General features: G+C 36.1%; 1 protein-coding gene across 6 annotated transcripts in view; it reads left to right on the forward strand.

The window, feature by feature from the left end:
- Nucleotides 1–24,180, forward strand: part of MINDY3 (MINDY lysine 48 deubiquitinase 3) — an 82,871-nt gene that overhangs the window by 57,029 nt on the left and 1,662 nt on the right. For 5 of the 6 annotated variants that reach the window (XM_032243977.1, XM_032243975.1, XM_032243978.1 and 2 more), the window contains 4 exons: nt 9,229–9,301; nt 16,218–16,290; nt 18,864–18,951; nt 22,079–22,150. In XM_032243977.1, the coding sequence (XP_032099868.1) occupies nt 9,229–9,301; nt 16,218–16,290; nt 18,864–18,951; nt 22,079–22,150 (306 nt within the window). The remainder of the gene's footprint in view (nt 1–9,228; nt 9,302–16,217; nt 16,291–18,863; nt 18,952–22,078; nt 22,151–24,180) is intronic. The other variant, XM_032243976.1, reaches the window with a different exon arrangement.

Below are 24,180 nucleotides of genomic sequence, written 5' to 3' on the forward strand. Positions count from 1 at the left end.
CCTTTTGCTAGCTTGCTGCAGTAACCAACAACCCTGACATTTCAGTCCTGTACACAGTGGTTATTCAAGAAGGTGGCCATGAGAACAGCCCATCCTGTGGGTAGGAGTATTTGACCACTGACATTGTTTAGATTTGCCTGCATGTTGTGGTGATAAAAAATAATTTGAGAATGTTTTAACATCTTTAAAAACAGTGTACGCTCTATTTGCCTGTGCTGGAGCACACTACTGCCACCATACCCCTCTCCCCAACACAGAGTCCAAAGCTTACTGCCCTCGTAACTTCCATGCTGGCTGCCGGTATGCTCCATGTGTCTCCTTTAAGATCCAGGCTGAAGGAGTAGCCTCTGTCTGGAATGTGCAGTTTTTATAAGAGGGAAAATAACAAGACTCCTGGCAAAAACAGATAGTGGTGCTTAAAGCTTCTGCTAGAAGCTAGCATAATGTCACTTCCAGTTATATTTCTCTGGCTAAATCTGATGTCAGTGAGGCGAGGAAGTAGACCGCTCTTACAGAGAGGTACTTCAGGTCACTCAGCAACAGACAGTGAAAATCCTCTTAGGAGGAGGCAGCAGCTAATTGGGAACAATAATATCTACCACCATTGATTACCTTGTATTTAGGTGACTGAACAGTTTAAATTAATTCCAGTGATATAAAGAGTCCTACTTTTGAAATAAAGAGGAACTGTATCTTTTCAGGTACCTCTATATTATGAGTATAAATATTCACTGTGGGCCAGAAACCTTTTAAAATGTAACATTAGCTATCCTTCTAAACATCTATTGAAGTATAAGGCCTGTGTACAGTGGGTTGGCTACAGATAAGTAGTTCATTACTGAAAAGATCTTTAAAGTTTATTCATTAAAACTTACGTCATTATCAAGAGCAGTCTGCTGTCATGAGTAATCAAAGAACCTCCAAGAACATCACCTAACTTCAGGAAAGCTTGATGGATTTGTTAAAGTGAGTTGGTCAATTATGATAATTTGGAGAGTCAGCAGCTCACTCATTAATGATTTTAATAATTATGGTACAAGAGTAGATCACATCTGTTGGAAACTTCATCTCCCATTGCCTTATTTCCACTTGTGCATTTAGTTTGTGTTCCTGGAGGAAGAACCTCAGAGGGCTCTGTGCTGTTTCCTAACCTGACTTCTCTGCCGATAGTATACGATTGGTGCCTCACAGCAGTGGGCAGCTGTGGACGTGACCTGGGGCTTACACATGATCTGGAAAATAATGGAAGACTAAGAAAAGACCACCGTCCTTCCTGCTTTCAGATATTGGGATTAACTGAATTCTGTTAATCCTGCTGGCACTGATGACGTTCTATGTTTTGAGATAATTGACTTAAAATCTATTTCCCAAATCATTTTTTCATAAATACAGTTAGTAAGCAAAGACTAAATGTGAAACATTATAAAGTAATATTTTACTTAAAGCTTAAAGGTAAATTGTATACCATTTACCTTTTATCTATTGATTGGAGGGATTTTAACACTATAAAGTGTTGTCTGCAAGCTCAACTGTCATGTATGTGCAATTATTCTTGAAGTTAGGTGATGACACTCTTGGAGGTTCTTTGATTAATCATGACGGCAGATTGCTCTTGATAATGAAGTAAGGTTTAATGAATAAGCTTTAAAGACTTTTTCAGTAATGGACTACTTATCCCTAGCCAACCCACTGCACACAGGCCTTATATTTCAGTAGGTGTTTAGAAGGATGGCTAATGTTACAACATTTTAAAAGGTTTATAGTGAACAGTGAATAGTTACACTGATAATACAAAAAGAGCTAAGCTATGTGAAAAGAGGTATCTGTTTCCTGATTGTAGGCTATTAGATAGTCCCATTAACAGCTTGGTCCACCAACCCCTATCCTCCACCCCCTGCCCACCTGTAGTTGAGCTGAGTGAGGCTAGGTAATTTTAAAAGCTATATTGTTTAGCAATCCCTGTTGACCAGTAAATTGGTTGAATATAAATGCGTTTGATAAAAGCATGTGATTATATCAGATGAACGTAAAGAACTGCTTTTACTATAGAAATTTCTATGGCAAATCAGAGCTTAAGTTGCTAACTCAAACAGTATGTAATAGTTGAGTCTGATGTTTAGGATCTCTTTCTACGGAGGGTACCTAAAAGATTTCCACATGCCGTACATGTGGAAATTTTCTCATAAGTATTACAACTAGAGATGAAAAGAAAATGCAAGTATAATCTGCTAACCTTGAAATTTATTTAATTATAATTCGTGGTTTTTTTGGTGTGTGTGAGGAGTGTAGGATTAGTGTATATTTGTTAGAACTTCATCTTAAAAGATAATTTTCTTAGGATAATTTTAATAATATTCCTGGATGTTTTTCTCTCTTCTGTTAGACTGCGACCTTAAGCGCACAGACCGGGCCTTTCTCAGCCACCTAATAAGCCTTCCAAATGTTTAAGAAATTATGGTTTTATGGACAGATAAAGAAAATATACTACATACGGAACCTAAAAGCTGTTGCTATATTAAGTTTTCGAAATGGAAACTCTGTGGGGTAGAATCCTTCTCTTCACATTTATATAGTTACTGCATTCTTTGTAACTAAACCATTTTATGTACAGTAAGAAAAATACGGCAGTTATAATACCTCTCACTGAAATGTTTTGTCTCAATTATAAAATGCTCTAGATTGAATGGAATTCTATACTTGCTGTTCAAACTTGCTATGCAAATATGCAGTATATTAAATATTAAGTTTGCTACATGGATTATTCTACTATAGATCTTTATACTAGGAACCCTGTTCACAAGTGTTTAATTAAATTGGTAAAAATTAGTGCTGGAATTTGTAATTTTAATTAAAATTATAAAGTTAAAAGAACTACAACATGAAACACTTTAATGGAAATAGAAGGTGGTTTTGTAACTTTTTCTGATTACATCTCTAAACATTTAAACATTACATAAATTTAAACAAGGTTTATTTAACCAAAAGATCATTTTCTATGGTAATCCAAAAAGCATTGTAAACACTCAAAATAAGCAAGCCAGTAATCACTTTAGAAGACTATGTACTGGTTTAGATTTGTGGAAGAAAACTTCTGGAATGTTTCCATTTGAATTTACTATAATCTCTTGGGTTTTTTCTCTTTTCATTTTCTTTTTTCATCCTCTAGTATAAACACATCTTTTTTTAAGCGGTATGATTAAGAAGAGCTCATGCCTACAAAGTTTACCAAATTAGCTATTACCGAAAGAATAACACATGATTTTTGTTTTTATTGTTCAAGACACAGTTTGTTTTTATTAGTAATGACAGGTGGTATAGTTGGTGGTTTTGTTATTTGGAACCTAACCAATACCACTTGGTTGTATTCTGGGAGGGAAAAAAAAGAGTTTCTGTTTAGATAGCTAACAAATGGGTTTGTTATAATTTCCCCACATACAGGGTTTTGAGATACTTGTTTTACACTTAACTTCAACCAATAAATTGCCTTAATTCCTGATAGGATTTGGCTCTTTGTCCCCACCCAGATCTCATCTCGCATTGTGAGGAGAGAGCTGATGGGAGGTGATTGGGTCATAGGGGCCGTTTCCCCCATGCTTTTCTTCTGATAGTGAGTTCTCAGGAGATCTGATTGTTTGTACATGTCTGGTGCCTCCCCTGCACGCTCATTCTCCTGCCTTGTGAAGAAGGTACTTGCTTCGGCCTTTGTCTTCCGTCATGATTGTAAGTTTCCTGAGGCCTCCCCAGACGTGCAGATCTGTGAGTCAGTTAAACCTTTTATTTATAAATTACCCAGTCTCAGGTAGTATCTTTCTAGCAGTGTGAAAAGAAACTAATGCAATTCTGTTTTGAAAATGTAATTGACCCTTGAACAACATGGGAGTTGGGGCGCCAACCCCCTGCATAGTAAAAAATTCACATATAATTTTTGACTGCCTCAAAAATTTAACTACTGGTAGCTCGTTGGCTGGAAACCTTACCATAACCAACAGAAGATTAACACATTTTGCATGTTATATATATTATATACTATATTCTTACAATAAAGTAAGCTGGAGAAAACAGTATGTTAAAATTGTAATGAATGTCAGTTTGTATTCTGGCCCTGCTTCTACGTTGCCTTCCTCATCGTTCAGCACTGGTTCAATAGCATTCATATCTATCAAGCTATCTTTTATTTCCTCTGATGTGGTATCTGTTAGCTCTTGAAACCTTACCCCTGTACCCTGAATCGCTGTGTAAATCCTGTGAAGTCATGCTCAGCATCTGGACACAGTCGTCTCTTGCAGGAATATGTTTGAGGCTGGATGGATTAGTTTTTTCTGTAACTGTGATGACCTCTTCAGTGTTGTAATCCTACCAGACTTCCATGATGTTCTCGCTGTTGGGGTTCTCTTCCATAGCAATAACCATCTTTTCTGCAGAGTACTATGTGTAATTAGCCTCAAAGAGTCCTCATGACTTCTGTGTAATTAGCCTCAAAGGGTCCTCATGACTTCCTAATCTGGAGGCTGAGTTAGTTATGTTGCATTTGAGGGCAATTAGACTACTTTGATGCCTTCCGTCATGAGCTCATGAGGGTCGTGAGCTCATGGGGGTCGTGAGCTCATGGGGTTCTGGGTGGCCAGGGATGTTGTCCAATATCAAAAGAACTCTAAAAGTCAGTCTCTTACTGGCAGGGTACTTCCTAACTTCATGTACAGAACATTGACAGAACCAATCCAGAGAAAGCATTCTCTTCCAGGCTTGCTTTCTTAAACAACCAAAAGATTAGCAACTGGTGTTATCTTTACCCTTCAAGGCTTGGGGTTAGCATTTTTGTAGATAAGGGCAGTCCTGATCATCACCCTGACTGTATTTGCATAAAACAATGGCCTTTTCCTTCCTGTCTTAAATCTAGTGCTTGCTTCTCTTTCTTACATATAAATGTCCTTTATGGCATTTCCCCCCAGAATAGAGCACCTTTGTCTGCATTAAAAACCTGTTCAGGAAGATATTCTTTCTTCTCAAAGATTTTCTTAATGGTATCTGGGAACTTACTTGCTGCCTCTTCATTAGCAGAAGCTGCTTCTCCTGTTACCTTGACATTTTTTAAGCCAAACCAGTTTCCAAAATTATCAGACCACCCTTTGCTGGCATTAAGTTCTCCACCTTTAGCTCCTTCCCTTTGTTTTTCTTTAACTTTTTGTGTTGCACTTTTTCTTGAATCATATGACAGTCTAAAGGTATCCCCTTCCTGTAGCAATCCTGCACTTATACACAAGTTGCATTTTTTGTACAAGAAGGTATTTTGCAAAAAGCAGAAGGTTTGCATAGCTGCAGTGATGGCTTCACGAATTTCCTTTTCTTTCTTTACATTGTTCTTTATGCTCGACTCATTTATCTTCACATAGTGAGCAACCACAGTAGCAGACCTCAATTCATGGTGTATATCAAGCAATTCCACTTTTTCTTACATCCTGACTTTTGTTTCTTGGGAGCACTTCCATCATCACTAGTGGCACTTCATATGGGTCTCTTGGTTTTATTCAAGATACACACAGTGTCTCACTAAACACGGTGAAAAGTACGTGAGAACTGTGAAAGATCGCTTTTTCCTGTGATGTGGAACTCACTGGAGTTATGAGCTGTACATGTGGAGATGATTAGCACCACACTTGTACTCTAAGCAGATACAACATGAGCTCACCATAATACCATCAGGAGATGGTGAAATTATCTAGTACAGTATGAACTAAAGTTAATTTTATGCAGTTATGATCTGATACTGTGTCTTTACATTTGTTTTCATCTCTTGACTGTGAATGGTGCCAGGTACAGTCTGTATGCCTATGTTTTTATACAGTTTAATTTTTTATAATTTGTGGCATTTCATGGTAGTAAATAATAAAATAGACCTAGTATCTACTTATACTTTATGCATGCATGGCCTACTTAATTTTTGAAAATATTTCCAGGCTGCACAGTTTGTCGCAAATTTCCAAGAATATTTTTCAATATATTTATTGAAAAAGAATTCATGTATAAGTGGACCCATGCAGTTCAAAGCTGTGTTGTTCAAGGACAACTGTACTCGCTTCGTAGTTCCTTGAAGGAATCTGCTTTCATCAGTTTTCAGTATTTTCCCTGGCAGGTTCTCCAGCCCTACCTCCACGTAATGCTAGTGTTCTATTTCTAATAGCTCATGAGAAGCCCACAGTTGGCAAACGGTGAGTATTTGTAGTCTGCCAAGTATTAAGATAAACATCCAAGTAGAACACATGGAGTTAACCGTTACCTCCAAAGTTTAAAAATTCAAAAATCAAATTTTCATTCTTCTGTCAAAGCTCATTTCCCTTTCTAAGTCCTCCTTTTCTGTCACAGTTCTCAGTCCTATTCAGCTTTTTCAGTTTCCCTGTGTGCTATGAAGTTACATCTCCTTGCCTTTCATGATTCTGGTTTTTCTAGCGAGAATTCCCTGCTCTTTTCTATTTCTGATAATAGCCAAAATATGTTCTTTGTAAAACCTATGAAAGTGATTAAGATGTCTTTAATCTCCCTTGCCATATGTATATATGAAAAAGGTGGCATGTTTAATAAATGTTAGGGCATTTGGAGGAAAAATATGTAATATCTAAATCACAGGTCAGCAAACGGCCCTCAGGCCATATGAAGCCACCACCTGATTTGGTAAAGTTAGGTTTTATTGGAACATAGCCATGGTCATTTGTTTTGCTGCTAAAACCATGCGCACTGCAAAACATAAAAATGTACTCCATGGCCCATTGCAGAAAAATGCTTGCCAAACCCTGCTCTAAATGAACATGTGTTAACTAGAGTATACCAGGACTTTTGCCTAAGTTCCAACTTCTCTTTCTGTAGCAAGCCCGAACCAGAGGCAAGAAAGAGATATGTGGTACATTTTTCATTAAGATTTACTTTAATTTCTTTCTATATTAGTATAGTATTTTTAAAAAACACTTGGAACTTAGAGACATGGCATCAGGTAGTTTGTTTTAAATTCTTTTTACACTCCTGAACTTTGCCGTCCCTAATGCCAGAGAATCTGATGTTAACCTTCTGTGGCTAAAAACTGGAATTTTACTTACTTCCCGCAACTGTATAAGCAGCAATAATTTCCCAAACTTCACTTTGTAGCAATATTGAAGTAATGCTTCAGTTATATTTCTACTACCTTTCCCCCCAAAAGATTTCATTTAACCCCAAAAGGCTAACCTGGTACTCCCTTTTCTTCTATTTAGATTATAGTTTTAATACTTAGAAATTCTAAGCAATGTCTTAAAACTCATTTCAAAACATTTTCTCAATCATTTGTTACCCAAAAAAAAAAAAAAAAAAAAAAAATGTTGAGAATGGAACAGATGGTAAATAGTAAGAATGACTGTATCCTGATTTTGTGACCCTGTAAGTACCCCTCAACATAAAATCTGATCTGTAACTATGTACCTTCTTCTCAGCCAGAATTTCAGTTACGGTGTTCATCTACGAATGTCAACAGTCTTACGGAGAGAATTGATAAAGAAAAATGTAGTGTTAGAAGTAGTTAAGGGAGCTAAAGCTTTTACTAGAATAAATGTAGGCATCTGCAACTAAGGTTTGGGAGTGATCAAGGGAACTAAGGAATCAAAATAACCCACGTGCCAGCAATTGCTCCCTAAATCTGAGAGCCAACACTGGAATCCTAGCATTGGCATAAAAGTTAATTGTAGAGCTAAGGCTGTATTGGCAATGTATCAGAAAAAGGAAAGAGGGTTAATAAATATTGTTCAGCTTAAATAAACCTAACTCAAGGATCTGGCACCGTCTTCTAAAATTACAAGTGCATTCTGTCTTTGACTCAGCCATCCCACTCTGGTGACCTGCCATGCAAATACGTTTATGAAATTACAGGTTCAAGTTTGATTCTGCATTTTTTTTAACAGGAAAAGACTAGATAGAATTCAGTGGTCCAGCAATAAAGGACTAGATCAGAAACTCCAAAAGGCATTGCAAGTTAAGGCAGAGGAAAACATGTCACTTGGGCACACACATTATCAGCAAAATAATGTTGGATATGCACTGAAGGGTGAGCCTAAGAAGTTTCTAGCAAGGGAAGGCAAATGAGAGAAAACTTGTACATTACACAATTTTACAAATGTTAAAAAAATATCAGATCTTTTTTAAGTTACTTTACCTTTTATTGTAATACATGGAACAAGTGTAAGGGCTTGGACAGGTTGCCTTGTTTTAAGTCCCATTCCTGTGTTTTATAAATACAGTTTTTCAGAAACTGAGTCCTCATGGTTAGTTAGAACTCCTTTGATTCTTAGTTTCTTAATCTGTGAACAGGGTAAAGGTGATATATTAGAATAACAGTTAAGAAGTACATTTCTTGCAAAAATTGTGTCCACAAGGGAACAGCATTTTAGATTTTAACACTTGTACCCTATGAAAAGAATTCAATGTAGGAGGAAGGGATACTTGGAAACCTGTTCTCTGATGAAGTTTGTCAGAGTGAACACCATTATAGGCAAAGACAATTACAGGTAAAAGCTAACCAGAGGTAAACAGGAGCCTACATTTTAGACTGATGTGTGTCAAGCAGAATTTCATAGTGGCTTAGATATGTGGAGTAAATGTTTGTAAAGAATCAAAGATAACACTGAATTTTTGTGCTGAGAATTCTGACAAATGTTTTCTGTGATAAATTAGTCATGGTAGAGAATTTGTTTCATGGGGACAAGAAATTTCTGCCTCTAGGAGTATATCCTTTGAGTACAGAAAAATTAAAATTCTGGACAGGTAGAACTTGATTGAGCTTTGACTAGGTTACTAAATTAAAATTCTAAATGCATTGCTGATTGTATCATTATTTGCTCTACTATATCTCTGGATTTTTGAATATTTGAAAACTAGAGTGTATTTTATTTCTTACCTGAACCAAATGTGAAAAAAATGAGGTTTTGCATACTACATTTTTCTAGTAATTATGAATATAATATTAGTCTTTTTTCCCATGTGTTTTAAGTATTTATATAAAGCTTCACATGTAATGTTCACAACAGTTTTCTGTGGTTGAAATTTTATTGTGTTTTTTTCAGATGTAAATAAATGGCCTGGAGAGTTTATGACCTATCTCGTTACATACCTATGATACAAATGTAACTCAGAGTCTTCCTACCCTAGTATCCGTTGTCTTTTTAATGTCATGATATTGTAAGCTTATTGACAACATGCTTTTTACCTTTTCAGGATATGGCTTTAGTTGCCCCTGAAACTCCTTCAGAACAAGCCAGAAGAGTTTTTCAAACCTATGACCCAGAAGGTAAAAGATTTTATTAACATTAGCTCTGTGTTTTATGTCTTCACATATTTAAAATATATTGATACCTGCCTGATTTTATTCAAAAGATATATTGGATTATTTAATGAAATTTAAGTTGTGTTTCTTGAACATTTTAAAAGAAAAATAGTGAAAATGGGAACAAATGAAATAGCACACAAGTCCTTATCAAATTGGGTTTCTTGGAGTACTGAAGTTATAGTTACCGTAGTCTTGACCTCTGGTTAATCTTGACCCCAAACAGTGAAAAAATGCCACCTTTTGAACAAACTCTTTGAAAAGAGTTGGATAAGTCATTTTCTTCTTTACTTATCCAAACAAATATTAAATAAACAGATCTTCCAGGATAAAGACACAGAGGAAGATCATCTGAATCACTTTGGAGCCTGTGCTTAGCTATTCTACGTAACAAAGTGTAGTTTTTAGAAGTTCACATATATATCATTAAAATGTCCACTGAGTCACTGTCACTGGGGTTGTTTTGATCACTTTTGTGTCTATGGGCTTAGGTAACAGTTACAACTTTCTTATAGCTAACTCACTGACCTTTCAAGTATAACTTCGAAACTAATAGTCATACTTGTAAGTTCCCTTACAAAGTACCATGTAGAAATGGAAGTTGTTGGATCAGTGAAGTCCTCGTGGACACCTGAGTGGATTCACTTATCTTTATGAATACACCTTCTTCTATCTTGAAACTTTTTATACTTAGGGATCTGCTCTGTCCCTCTCTGAAAATCAAAGTCATGTGAATTCTAAGAATGTATCTTTTTTCTTACCACTTACTAGCAGAAAACTTTAGTTACTTTTAGGTCTGTTTTCTTAGGTATCAGTCTTAGAACAACTGCACCTATTTCTTAGAGGCATTATGAATATTAAATAAATAAGGGGGAAAGCACCTTGCCCAGTGTCACAAGCAGTTGTCCAAGGTAATAGTCATAATCTTATCCCAGTGTAACTACCATGGAACATTCCAAAACCAAACACATGGCTTTCGTGTAATCATTTTGTGTTTTGTTTTGTTTTACTAGTTAAGATTTTAGAAACACAGTTGAAACCGTGAGTGAATGAGTTTCTGAGAAAAGAAACATACAAGGAGAGGATCAGGAAATCTTAGAAGATAATACCTATTAAATAGTAAAGGCATGAAAAAAATGCCTTCACAGCAGACATAGGAGCCCTAAACTTTCAAAGGCCGATGTCATAAAACTGGTTTAAAAAGTTTCATCAATAATGCAAAGATACTGAAGCTAAGATTTTTAAAGTACCAGACAGTTGTCATAAACAGTAGCTTCATTTGGCTTTTTGTTATTACTAATGAAGTGGCAGGCCTATACTGTTTCTTTTACATAGTACCCAAGAAAAGTAGAATTTCTCATATTACCAATACTAAAACATAATTTATAATCAGTGGCAATTTTTAAAAATTGAGAGATGCATATGAAAATAAAGTTACTGTGCTTCTACTAGACAAAGAAAATTATTAAATGATTTTAATCTACAGGAGTTATGTGTGACAGCTTATCAGGACTGTAAATGAATTATTAAAGCAAGCAGAATTTATTCAGATAGCTTGGAAAATATGTCTCTGTATATGACTTAGGAAGAAGATAAAGTCCACTTTTCATCTAAAGATCGCTGTTCATGATTTAGCTATGTATAGTCAACTCTAGGAAGGAGAAGGATTAAAAGTACATTAATAGTTCCATTTTAGTCTTTTCAATCACTTACAAACTAATCTGCTAATTTTCTTTCCCCGAATGGTATGCTTTTGTTCAGAGATGTAAACAAATCACACCTTCTCAGAACACTTAGTATACAAAAAGTTCTTACAAGCATTTGGATAGTTACAGTTTTTATTTAGCAGAGGCAGGTATGGGGACAGGTATCATTTGTCACCGTCCTCAAACTGCTTGTAAAATAACTGACCTAGAAGGACACTGAACGTACCCAGGAGTATTTTTATATCTTTATCTCACTCTTAGCTCCCACCCCTGGTTGCTAAACCCAGGTATGTGACAGGTAGATGGATTTGCAGTCGTGCTGTTAACACTGTGCTGTGGGTCTCTTTTGAATTAAATAGGCGTGTACAGGCTAATCTCCATTTATAGCACTGCCTCTATAGGACCACGTCTTCCGTAGTCTAAGCAAGTGATTTAGTACCAATCATTTGGAACACAAACCTGGTCTGTATGTGGGGATCTATCTAAAAATAATGTGTGGCATTTGCGTGGAATGTTACAATTTATAAAGTACTTTACTTCCATGGCCTCATTAAAACCTTGCCACAAACCTAGGAGATAGGCAGGGATCATCATTGTTTTTGTTTTTTAGAGAACAGCCTTATGATGGTTTGAGTCACTTCTCCAGAGCCACATACCTAAATGTGAGAACCAAGACTAGATTTTAAATATTTCAGCAATCTTTCCCTTTCTCTCTACTACCAATATCTTCCTGAAAGGCTAAAGTCATAAAGAGGTACTTTTTAACCTTACTAAATTTAAGTTTCCTTTGAGCTTCTATTCTTAATGTAATGGAGTAAGGATTTGATATTCTCATTTCTAGTTGAGCAATTTCTGCCCATTTCAGAATCTTAAGGATCTAGGAGCCCAATATTTATTTTGATATCAAGCATACTTATAAAACAAGGTCAAAAATATAGTTTTAGAAGTGTTAATTTCTCATTTGGAATACTAGGAAAATTGTAGTTCGTGCAGGACCTTGATGTATCACTTCTAGTTAATTGGCACAGTTTAATGACTAATCTCAAATTCAGAAAGACTAGCATATGTACACAGCTTAAAGAGAATCAGGAAACAGGCCTATTCAAAGTGTTGCACATGAGCTTCAGAGAAAGTCCACAGTGTTTTTGTGTATCTTTTATGTGGGGAAAAAGTGTTTGGATATGTGCTTTGTATTCAGGTACATGTTTTATTAGAAATTTTTGTTAAATGATCAAATTTTTAAAAAGAGGTAAAGATATATTAATATGATCAAAAATACTGGACAACAGGAATTCTCTAGTGCCTCTAGATACTGGAAAAATGGCTCCATCTCTGTTATTCCTCACTAGCTGCGTGATGTTGGACAAGTTCCTACCTCAGTTTTTCATTTATAAAATGAACTTAATAGTAACCACTTTACATGATTAGTCAGTTCTCAGTACCTTAACCATGGTGGTGTTTTTAAAAAATATGTGGCACAGGGCTTATTCCATAATCTCCAAAGATATCGGGGTCTATATAGGTAGTATTTATTTGAAATTCTAATCACAGGTTTTCACATTATACATAATGGGTTTGTTTTCTTCTTTCTCCTTTATCCCCATCCCCTGTACAATTACATGTCAAGAAGCAACACCATTTTGACGCAAGGGATACATATTTGATTTTAAAAGATCCCTTTAAATATGATGCTGTTTAAGTTGCTAAAATATGTTGAGAGCCATCTTTTGTCTGATTTCAGCATGCTGCATTTTTTTAATCTTTAAGAATAATTGGACTGTTGTAGACTGAGCTTAATATACAGCACTTCCTAGACTTCCTCTAGAATTGCCTTGCCTTCTGTTCCTTTTAAGTAAATGCTCAGCCCTGTACGCATCCTGCATTCCTGTCACTGTCATCACTGTTTGTCAGGCAACCCCAGCTAACAGTTTTCTGTATACTGCTACTATGTCTTCTAAGTTTCCCATCACATAATAAAAGTGAATTTGCAGTACAAGCTATCAGTGAGCCACTTATTTCTGAGCTTGTAGGTGTAAGTTGCAAAGCTGGTTTTGATTGAACTGTGGTGCTTGGATGGTTGGAGCACTTTGCTTAAAGTTAGGTTGAGCCTGGATAATTAAAGGTAACAAATGTTATCGAACAGCTATGAGTCAAGCACTGTGCTAGGCCCTGGGGATCTGGACTCCCTGCCCTCCAGGAACTCATGACTCACTGGGGAGCAAGGTGGGCCAACCAGAAGTAATGCCAAAGAGGCCTGGAAAAGCTCAGCTCTGGTGCCTGTCTGGCTTTGCCTCAGGGAAAAGGTCACTTGCTTGTTTCAATAAGAGTATTTAAATTTTAGATCTATATTATTAAGGCTTTATTGGTATATTGCTACACAAATATAATACAATATTTAAAATAAAATCATTAATATTTGACTAAAGTGACATTAAATTCTGCTTAATTTTTAATTCCCCACAGTGAATGGAAAATGTCACAGGCTCCACAGGCTCCGTAGAAGCTGTTGCAAAAATCTGAGAAATCTTTTTCCAGCCTCTGTTAATTTTGAGTTTGTGAGATTTGCCTTTTCCTACGGTGTTTACTTTAGCTAGTATCTCTGTTAAAATGGAGACCTGCTGAGCTCTCCTGTTTGTTTCTTAATCTTTGAGAACAGAGATCATGATTGTTAAACATTTCCTTTGAAAGCCCAATTCAGGGTTCCTCGGTTGTGAAACAGTTCTCTTATCCAGGAAATTACATGCCTGACTCACTTTGACTCTCCTTCATCAGCACTCTTTTGCGTCAAGTGATTCCTCCCCACAACCTCTAAGGATTTGACACTTTTAGCAGTCTGGATTTTTAGCTGGTAAAAATCTTTGAAAATTTTAAACCAACAGCTTTTCTCCTCCTGTCAGCCACGGTCTGACAGCATCACAGTATGGACATGCCAGCCGGGTCCCATCCTAGCTACTCTGCCCCCTTTGCTTGCCCCGCCTCATAGTCCCCATATCTGTATTTATGTAGTTAATTTACCAATTCATACAAGTTCTATTTTTCCTTTTAGTTCTTCATAGATCTGCTTGACTAATCAACAAATGGTATTCTTTCAGATTTCCTTTGCTGTTGACTTTCAGGTCATCTTTTCATCTTTGTGCCTCCGTTTCCCTGTTCTCTAGAGAGTCAGTTGATTAAATGCCAGATGCCTTAGATTTCATCTGCTTTTATACTTAACGATTCTGGTATGTTTCTAAAGAATGATTTTGTAGGTATGATTAGCATGTCAAAGTAAGTATTCTACAAAGGAAAATAATTCTGAAATCATTTAATCTGGGGTGTATCAAAAGTCTTTTAATTATTGAGAAAATTGTATTACATCTTCAGTTTTAAAATACTAAATGTACAACATGTAGAGTCACTGACCAGGTGCAGTTACAGTTACACTTCAGAATATCTGTGTTTATGAATTGTAAATCTCAGAGCTACCTTAAACATGTTTAAGCTTGAGGTTAATCATACCTGAGCATGTTGTTAAGAAGGTGACATTGTTGTTTTTGTTGTCATTTGTGCCTTTATACAGCCAATTAGCTCTTTCCTGGGGTGGGAGCTGAGTTACAGGTTATGGTTTCTACAGAAGGGCTGCCAGCCATGATAAAATATATGCTGTCAGTACTCCTGAAGAACGTTGTACACATTGAGCATCCCTAACCTGAAAAGTTGATCCTCCAAAATTTTGAGTGCCAATATGACACTTTGGAGCATTTCAGATTTCAGACCACATTAGGGATGCTCAACCATTATATATTTGCAAATATTCAAAAGCCAGAAGAAATCTGAAATCCAAAATACTTCTAGACCCAAGGATTTTGGATGAGGGAGACTCCATCTGTAATGTCAAATGCATATAGCCTATAAACCCAGAAACCTAATTATTCCTGTCTGCTAGTGGCCACGTAAAGCCCGTTTCACATTCAGAGATGCTGAGCCTTTAGCTGTGACTTAACTAAGCAAAATCAGTGATCAGACTCTTCATAGCTAAGCCCACAGAGCTTGAATGTTTTTACAAGTGCTTTCAACCAAGGTCTTTATTCTCAATACCTCAAATTATTGGTAACTTGACAAATTGGAATTACTCTAACCCTTCACTTAAAAAATTGTACATTTTTAATTATCCTAAATGACTCGAAACCTTTTAGTCAAGGCTAGTCTGTCTTCAAATGGATAAACAGCTCCTTATGAGGTTTAAGTATAGAAAAGATCTTTCTACAGTCATAACTTCATTCCTTTCTGATACAGTGCACAATTCTACATCCTGAAGGAGCAGCTGCATACTTTATTCTGTAGTTTGATTATAGGAGCAGGGGTTTTGGACAGCTTGTTCTCCATGGCAAATTTTTTTTTTAATCATCTAATCCCTGAAAGATATTGGAAGCTGATTTAAAGCTGAGACAATCTTCAGGAATGAGTAAATGGATAGGGGAACTTGGGCACTGTACATGTAAGGAATAAACAACTTACTTGTTTAAAACTACTATCATTTCAAACTATCCCACAAGGATTTTGTGTGTGTCATGGTCTATTGTATCATCAGAGTATGGACCTTCTTCCATAAAATCGTCATCATCAGCATTAATTTAACACTGCATTTCAGTTTTTTTAACCTATAGCTTTCAGTAAAATCACCAAGTCTGTTTTAGAATATGTTTGCTCTTACCTGTCAGTTGTCTAAATTGCAATGTCCTTCAAGGAGCTAAATATCATTGTGACAAAGGGAATTTGTTGGTAAGGAATTGTTTAATTGAAATTTTTAATGAGAATGTAAAGGTTTACTTTGTTTATTGAAAGATACACCTAATTACTAAAGATTTTAAGTAGAGAAATATTTTACCCACTTAACATTGTAACACTGTTTAAAGATCAAATAATTTGACTGTAAACTTTCCTTGGAGTTCTCAAGTAGAAGTTAGATGATCTTTTTATTTGAAACTAACCTAGAAAATCTTTGCCTATATTTCCAAGAAAACTAATAGAGTATCTAATAAAAATAGGCACTGTGCCTAAAATAAACGTAACATACTATTCCTTAACTCTTCGTATTTTTCATGCGATTTTTTTTCCTGGAATCTGATCAGCAGTAGTAGGATTTCTTGAGGTAAATTCTTATTTCAAGTTGTTTCTGATTTTTCCACCCCTAGATAATGGATTCATACCCGATTCACTTCTGGAAGATGTGATGAAAGCACTGGACCTTGTTTCAGATCCTGAATAGTAAGCTGTTCATTTAGCCAACTCAGAAAGATTCAATTAAGTTGAAGACATATTGTACATTTTTGCCTTTAAAAATCTATATCTGCATATATGAAACTAGCAATTTACATAAAGAAAAGATTTAGAAAGAAAACGGACTAATCCAGTGTTACAGCAGAGTTGACATACTTACTGAGCTTCCTTTCCAAGCCAGCAGTTACTGTCCTGCTTTTTCAAAAGTGCTAAAAGTGTCTTTCTGTAAACTTCAAAAAGTTTTTTCTCTGCAAAGACTTCCCCACATCCTAACATTTCATGTGACGGTAGGAGCTTCAGTAAAGTGGTGACTGTTCTGTGTGCTATAGGTAACTGCCAGCTGCCCTGCTCGGCCTGACCTTCCCTCTTAAATAGAGATGATCAAAGATACCTAACATTTCTAAATAATTACATTAACTGACCTGAAAGTTTTGAGAATGACTGCAGTAAATTATGGCCTATCATTTTTCAGCATGTCCTTAGGATCCTGTCATTGTCTTCATTCTCACTGTTATGTTTTATAGCTTGTTACATCTACAGCTTCCTACGTAGATTAAGATCTTCAGTTATTATCTATGAAAAAATAAGAATCTATATTATTCCTTTTTTCAGCATAGTTTTTTCTTCAAGTTTTTTTAAGAATGAAAAAACTTTAGCCTATTAAACGTAATGAAACTTAGCTTATGAAACATAATGAAAGTCTTCAGCAAAAGCAACAGGAAACATTGGTGGACACAGTTTTATAATTTGGTCCTATTCTGTTTTTAAATGAGTTCAGTCATGCTCTCTTTGAAAGTATGCGATACATATCTAAACAGTTATAAGTTAGTCACATCTGAATTAATCTGTCTCAACCTTACTACCTAGAGCTGTACTTTCATCCATTCTCAATAGTTAGAAATATTAATATTTGTAGTTTTCAATTTAAAGAGGAGAAATTCAGAGTGTCGAAGTAGCCCAACAAATGTTATGATAATAATTATTATACTTCTAACCGTATTTCCAAGTGGAGACACTGCTGTAATTACAAAAGAAAATTAAGTAATTTTTGTTACTGACCAGCTTTATGACAAGGAAGAGAAAGAACAAGTTGGGAGGTTTTTCCCCCCCCAAATTCTTACATAGCTATATATCATCTGCCTAATTTTCCTTGTTTTATCTGATAGAAAACATACCTTGAATCATAAAGTTAGTACAATTGATTTAATGAGGTAGTTTTTCTTGAAGTATCTGAAAGATTGGACTGAGTTATTCACTCTGTACTTTGGCCTAGTTAGAATTACAATACGGGATGGCCCATAAAATAACTGGGCCACCGTAAGCATTAAATGAATTAAATATATTATGACCCTGCCTTCATTTGTTTCATCATAACTTCCTGGCCTTACTGACACCCATTAAAATGCCGAATCTTTTGTATAGTATACTGTACGAGAATGATGGCCACAGGCACACGAGAGCATCTCACAGGACCAGTACTACTTGGCAGGCAGCAGGACTGTGATGCAGCCTGGCCCAGGGGTTTGCAGGACAGACAGCTACGTCAGTGCAGATGCAGCTTTCAGAAACCTTAAAACAAAGCTTAGCCTCACAAGAATAGCTTCAACTCCTTTTGTGAGAGGCACACCTAGTAACTGACCCAGGCCGAATACAGATAAAAGAGAGGAAGATGGATCTCCCAAGTTTCAAATGGTGTCTAGACTCATCTTTGAGGCAAACTCAAAGGGGAGAATTTGCCCCTGAGGAAGTTGGTTGACTAGAACCACCTGAAACCCCCAAACACAACACTGCATGTTGTATAATAAGGTAGATTTAACTTGGCCTTTATCATTTGAGATAGGATGGAAAGTAAAACTTTGAAGACTGTTTGCATTTTTAAAGCCATTAAACTGCAGTCTGCTTTGCTCTGCCTTCTTTCTGGTAACATACCACCACCTGTCCCCAGCCTTGGTACACTTACATGGTAAGGGCTGGTACTCACTTTAGGCTGCTTTTGGACCAATGTAGTATCTATCACTCACTGTCATTCAGGACATACTAGTTCTTTGAGAATTAATGCAGCTCTTTAACCCTCAAGTTACATCATCTGTGAATTTTAAGCTTCTATCTCATTTAGTTCTTAAAAGCAAATTTTTTAAGAGTTGTTTTCTATTATCTGATGTACCACTGCCTTTGACCCTGTTTCTTTTTCTCCTTGGTCTTAAAATGAACTTTTTGTTTGTTAAATTCAGGCATACCTATAAAGCAAAGAGAATTTGCCTTTGGGAAGTAACAAGCCTGAGTTTATAAACCTTGTTTTTTAAATTACATTACCTAATAAGGAACAATATTCCAAAGTCGTCGTAATTTAAATTTTAAATAGTAACAGATTAGTTTAAAAATAACCAAGTTTTGGCAAATTAGATGTCATTCCTTTGTATTTGTCATTAAGCCTCTAAAAAGAACAGCTCTTAGTATTTTTGGCATTTGAATGTGTGGTAGTACCAGTAATTTAATCATGAAAGAAAAGCAGCTTTTTTTTTCCTCTGGTATCCAGTGTTTTTCTTTTTTTCTCCCCATAGCATAAATCTCATGAAGAATAAATTAGATCCAGAAGGCTTAGGAATCATACTGTTGGGCCCATTTCTTCAAGAATTCTTTCCTGATCAGGTAACATAGTTGAGAAAATATATTTATTGTTGTTCTGTTGGGGTGATTACCTGTGATTGTTTGCAGCATTTTCTCTGTTTGTGTACAATGTCCTAACATGCAGATATGAGTCTAAGAAAGCACCGTTACTTGGAAACTTTCCCCGACAGCGGCAATGTGTGTTCAAATATGGTAACGTAGTGCCTTGACAGGGAGGGTAGTGGAAGATGGCGCAGACGCCAGTCCATACACGTAATGATGTGGAGAGAACAGTTCAAAAGTTTGTGGAGTAAAAATATTCTCTTTCCCCACTCCCACCTCCATTTTTCTTCTCTCGGGAAACTGTTAGTAGATTGGCATGTTTGTCTTTAGACCTTTTGAAATACTGTGAGAGAAAGTCAGGGTGGCTGTGGGTAGTAGGAGCCCCTGCCTAGAGAAGCCAGGTTGCAGGAGAGTTTCAGTTGTGTGGAAGAAAACTTGAGTGGGTCTGCGCTGTTTCACACTGGGATATGTCTTCCCCTGGGCTTCCATAGGAGCTCAGTTACCTGGAATAGCAGAAGAATCTGTGCCGTCCTTAATGTTTTTCAGTTATGTCTGCATCATTGGCAAGCCGATTCTATATCCAACATGCATCCTTTTGTCTTTGCTCTCTACGTGAAACATTTTACCACTAAATCAAATTACTTAACTAGATAATGTATATCATGGTCATTTTATCAGATATCAGCATAATTTCCATTGGAGTTCATGGTTTCAATAGACGTTCCAATTTCTATTTTACCTCTATTGAGAGAGAGATTGACAAAAATTTTAAAAGCTAGAGGGAAAATTTCAAAATATAATTACTAAAATTCAAGATGCAGTTAAGATTGTTAAAATGCAAGATAAAAGTGTTAATGAAATTCTTAAAAAGGTAGGATTCAAAAAGTAACTGAGGGTATCACATATCTCGACTACTGGACTTTTTTAAACTTTGGTAAAGGCTTCATGAAACATTTGTTTTCCAACATTAGACCCTTGAGTGTGATACCCTCTTTTTTTACATTCTGACTACTCGATTTTGTTTTTATATTGGACTCTGATGTTCTAAATAGCTGGATAAAGAATTATAGCATTTTAAACTTTGAGATAAAATTTTATTTCAAGGCTGGTATCAGAACATTTGATAGAAATATTGATTCTTAGTTATGAATATAATAGATAATATTCCTGTTAAAAACAGCAAAAAAGTGGGAATATTTATAAGCTTTTCAAGACCATTCATTTATGATAAGAATAGCAGAAGCAGCTCCCATGCGCTAATAAGCACATATTCTTCATCAGGCACTGTGTGCCCTCTAAATTCGATACTAATATTTCCTCATTTTGACAATGAGGAAACTGAGGATTAGAGAACTTAAAACGGTTAAGGTCATACACTAATATTTTAGTAGCTGATTCAGAAATCCAACATAGTCTGTCTAACCCCATAGTCTACGCACTTTACCACTGTGCCACACTACCTTTTGTTGGTATTTCTGTATTTTATGCCAGTTAATTACTGGAAATAATAGAAAATAGATATTATATTCAGTTACAGGAAAATGGTTATTTTTTAAGTTTAAATAATTTTACTTTGATAGTCAAGAGCCAAATTATGTAACTAATTGCATTGACTCATGAAAGCATTTTCAGTGGAATATAAACAAAAAAAATAAGTTTTGGCTTTAGTTGGGAATATAAGACATGAAAAGTTAAAGTCTTTCAAAATAGCAATAGAAAAGATGATACAAAGTACTGTATGATTCATTCTCAAATTATTTAGACAATTTTTGTTATAAAGGTTAAGTTTCAATGTAGTAAAGAACCAACTAGTGTGTTCCGGAAAAACTTTACAGAAAAAGTAAGATTTACAGTGGTCTGGAAAAGGAAGGAGACGAGGGCATTTTAGAGAGGAGTTAAAAAAAAAAAAAAAAAAAAAATCATGAATGTACCAAAGACCAACAAAAGATCTTTTCATGAGCAAACGAGTCATGCTTGTCCAAAACAGAATTCAGAAAGGTGAGTAGTTGGAGATAAGCCTGAAAAGGTAGATTAAGCCCTGTACTGTTTGAAGACTCTTGATTGCTGGTCACAGAACCCCAACCTGGATTGGAGTAAGTGAGAGGGAAATACACAAAGGGAAGGAGTAGCTCAGGTGAATTGAAGAGGCAAGCGCTGGGGAGGTGCTTATGGAGCCCTTGAACAGCACTGGGAGCATCGCCACCTCCTATCACCTCCCTCTAAAGTGGCTACATTCTCACAGCCTTTCTCTAGGAGCTGAAGCTCCAGTTGCTAACAGCTGCCTTCCCTTAATTTCAGTTGGAACAAATTCGAAGGAAGGCCACATGTCCACCCTTGTATCCATCAGATATGGCCAGGAAGACGGCGGCTGTCTATTCAGGCACTGAGGGAAATCACTGGGAGCCAGGCCAGTGATGGCCTTGAATGTTAGGTTAAGAGGGTTGAACCTGGTCTTTAGCTCATTAAAAAGCAAGGTTAAGATAGTGGGAATAACACCACCCATTTTTCTACAAAAGTTTAGTCTATTCGTGATATATAGGCTATCCTTTCTTTATTGGATATTATTAAAGTTGCCTTGAGCAGTGTGCGTTTTTTTCTCACAGTATTCTTTTTCACTAATTGTTAACAATATTCAAATACAGTATTGGATATTTTTTGGAAAGGAAACCACTAATTCAATATTGTGTGCCAAACTGGAAGTATGGGCACATGCTGAAAGTGTATTTAGTCTGAGTAAAAGTGATGCTACTGCTTTTCTCTGTTCATTGAGAGGAACAAATTATTTACATAGAAAAAGAGATGTTTTAGAAGCTTGTCTTTTGAAAAAAAAAAATATAGTGATACATGCATAATTAAAAACATAAAATAAGTGTGGAAGAGCTTATAATAGAAATCAACCTTCCCTGCTTCGCAGCATCTTCTTCAGAGGCAGCTCTCACCTTCAGGGCTTCCTGGTAGTTAACTCCATGAATCTAAATTTCTTGTTTTGTCAAATGAGTCCTCAATCAAAGGATAAGGATTTGAAAAACAAGCATTTTACTTTCAGTTGATTTGAAATTGCCTGATATCAATATATAAAGTTTTAATAGTACTTTATTTATAATAGGGCTCCAGTGGTCCGGAGTCTTTTACTGTCTACCACTACAATGGATTGAAGCAGTCAAACTATAATGAAAAGGTATGATAATTCACGTAGTCATCGGTCTTCAGCTGGGTTGATGAAATAAGTACAGTATGTGAGTATATAACAATGTTCAATTCTCTACAATTGCTACCTAAGATTATTCCAGGTGTCTCTTTACTATGATGACACATTTTAGAATTGGTCATCTTTCAATTTGACTAGTACATATTAGCCTACATTGGAGATGGACATTGGACTTCAGAGCAGTAGCTTCACCGTGACTAAAACATGCAGACTGCTACCCTTGGCAATGTAGCGTGTTTCCAAAGCAACGTTACAGTTAGTCTGGTGAAAGATGCTACTGATCCATTTAAAGAAAGGAACGTAACATTGAAATTTTTGACTGGAAAAAATAACCTTAGGAGCTAGCACTTATTGAGCATTTACCTGGAATTGTATTAAATATTTTAAGTTTCATACCACCTTATGAAGTAATTGTTGTCTGTATATTCCAATTTTACAGGTCAAGTAGCCAGGAAATGACAGAGCTGGGAGTAGAACTTAGTCCAGCTCAGAGCCCATACTCCTACCCATTATGCTTTGCAGCTTTCCTTTGCAAACCATTGACAAAGCACATAGGTGGTTGACTGCCAAGTGTACTTACCTGGCTTAAAGCAAGAGTTCACTTGCATTGATTTCCCCTTTTTGAGTGTCTGTTATCTTTGCATTTATTCAAGTATCAGTTACAGTAGATATAGCTAATATGAAAGAAGTAAGGTCCAACATTCCTTTTTAATTTGCTCTACCCATGCTGGCTTCATGTATCTAAATTGTGGAAGGTTACAGAAAAAAGGTAGGGTAAATTAAGTACGTCATTTTAATTAGACCAAATCTAAAAGACTAAAATTTATATATAAGCAAAGAATATACATTGTCAACAAGAACACTCGGATGCTGTTTTCTACTGTGTGAATGAGTGCTTCATCTAGAATTTGACGTTTGCACAGCTTTGTAATAGGAGGTACTTTATAATCACTAATTATTCACCCACACAATCCCTGCAAGATAGGTCAAATATTATCCATATTTTACAGATGAAGCATCTGAGACAGGGAGATTAAGTGACTCACCCAGGGTCACACAGCAAGTCATTGGCAGAGCAGGGATTGGAACTGAGTTCCTGATTCCCACTCCTGTCCTTGGTCTGCTTGGCCATGCTGCCTGTATATAGTAAGCTTTCAAGTCATGCTTGTGACGAGCTTCTGACACTAAAAAAGATTAGAAAACAAAACAGATGAACTGTGAAAATGACAGTAATATACAACAGCTATAAAGCAAAGTATGGATGTCACTAAGTCACAGAAATGTGTTTTGAAGTTACTCAGGAGCTAAAAATATAAGGAGGTCCTATTAAAAAGGAAACAGACAAAAGGCAAATGCTGGCAAAGTGGGATGGAGTCTGAGTCACCCGGCATCCGAGGCTTGTTGAGGCCGTGGAGGTGGGTCATGGTACTTTGTCCAAGCACTTCTGCTCTATTACATGAGCATGAGAAGTTCTTTGTGAAAACCAGGGCCTGTTGTATTTAATAACTTGAATTATATTCTTTGTGTGTAACTTTTCAGGAAAGGCACTTTTGCTTTGGGGACTGAAAAGCCAGGGTTGTAGTTTTAATGTACATTTATTTCATCAGCACTAGAAACTAATATATTAACTAAAGATGCCAAAAATGCATTTGACATTAAAATATATCTTTAGAGCTTTCATAGAAAGGAGTAGATTTATGACACAAAATTATCTGATCTAGTAATCCATTCCTATATTTAATGTGTTTTAGAGGCAACTACCATTTAAGGATAAGAAAGTTGTTTCTTTTGACTCCTTAATTAAATAGCTTATGGCACTTATTTTGGAAGAACGTAATTACACTCAGCCGTATCAGCCAGTGAATGTGTAAAAATAATTTTACGTACTTTGGAAAAAGACAGTCTATATCTGTTTCTTTTCACTTAGCGTCGAATCACTGAGGAGTGCCTTAATGTCCACAGTGAGCCCTTGGTAACGAGTTAGGGGTTTTGTTGGTATG

Source organism: Sapajus apella, unplaced genomic scaffold, assembly GCF_009761245.1.
Source record: "Sapajus apella isolate SASKATOON/1434 unplaced genomic scaffold, GSC_monkey_1.0 scaffold53, whole genome shotgun sequence".
Classification (NCBI taxonomy): Eukaryota; Metazoa; Chordata; class Mammalia; order Primates; family Cebidae; genus Sapajus; species Sapajus apella.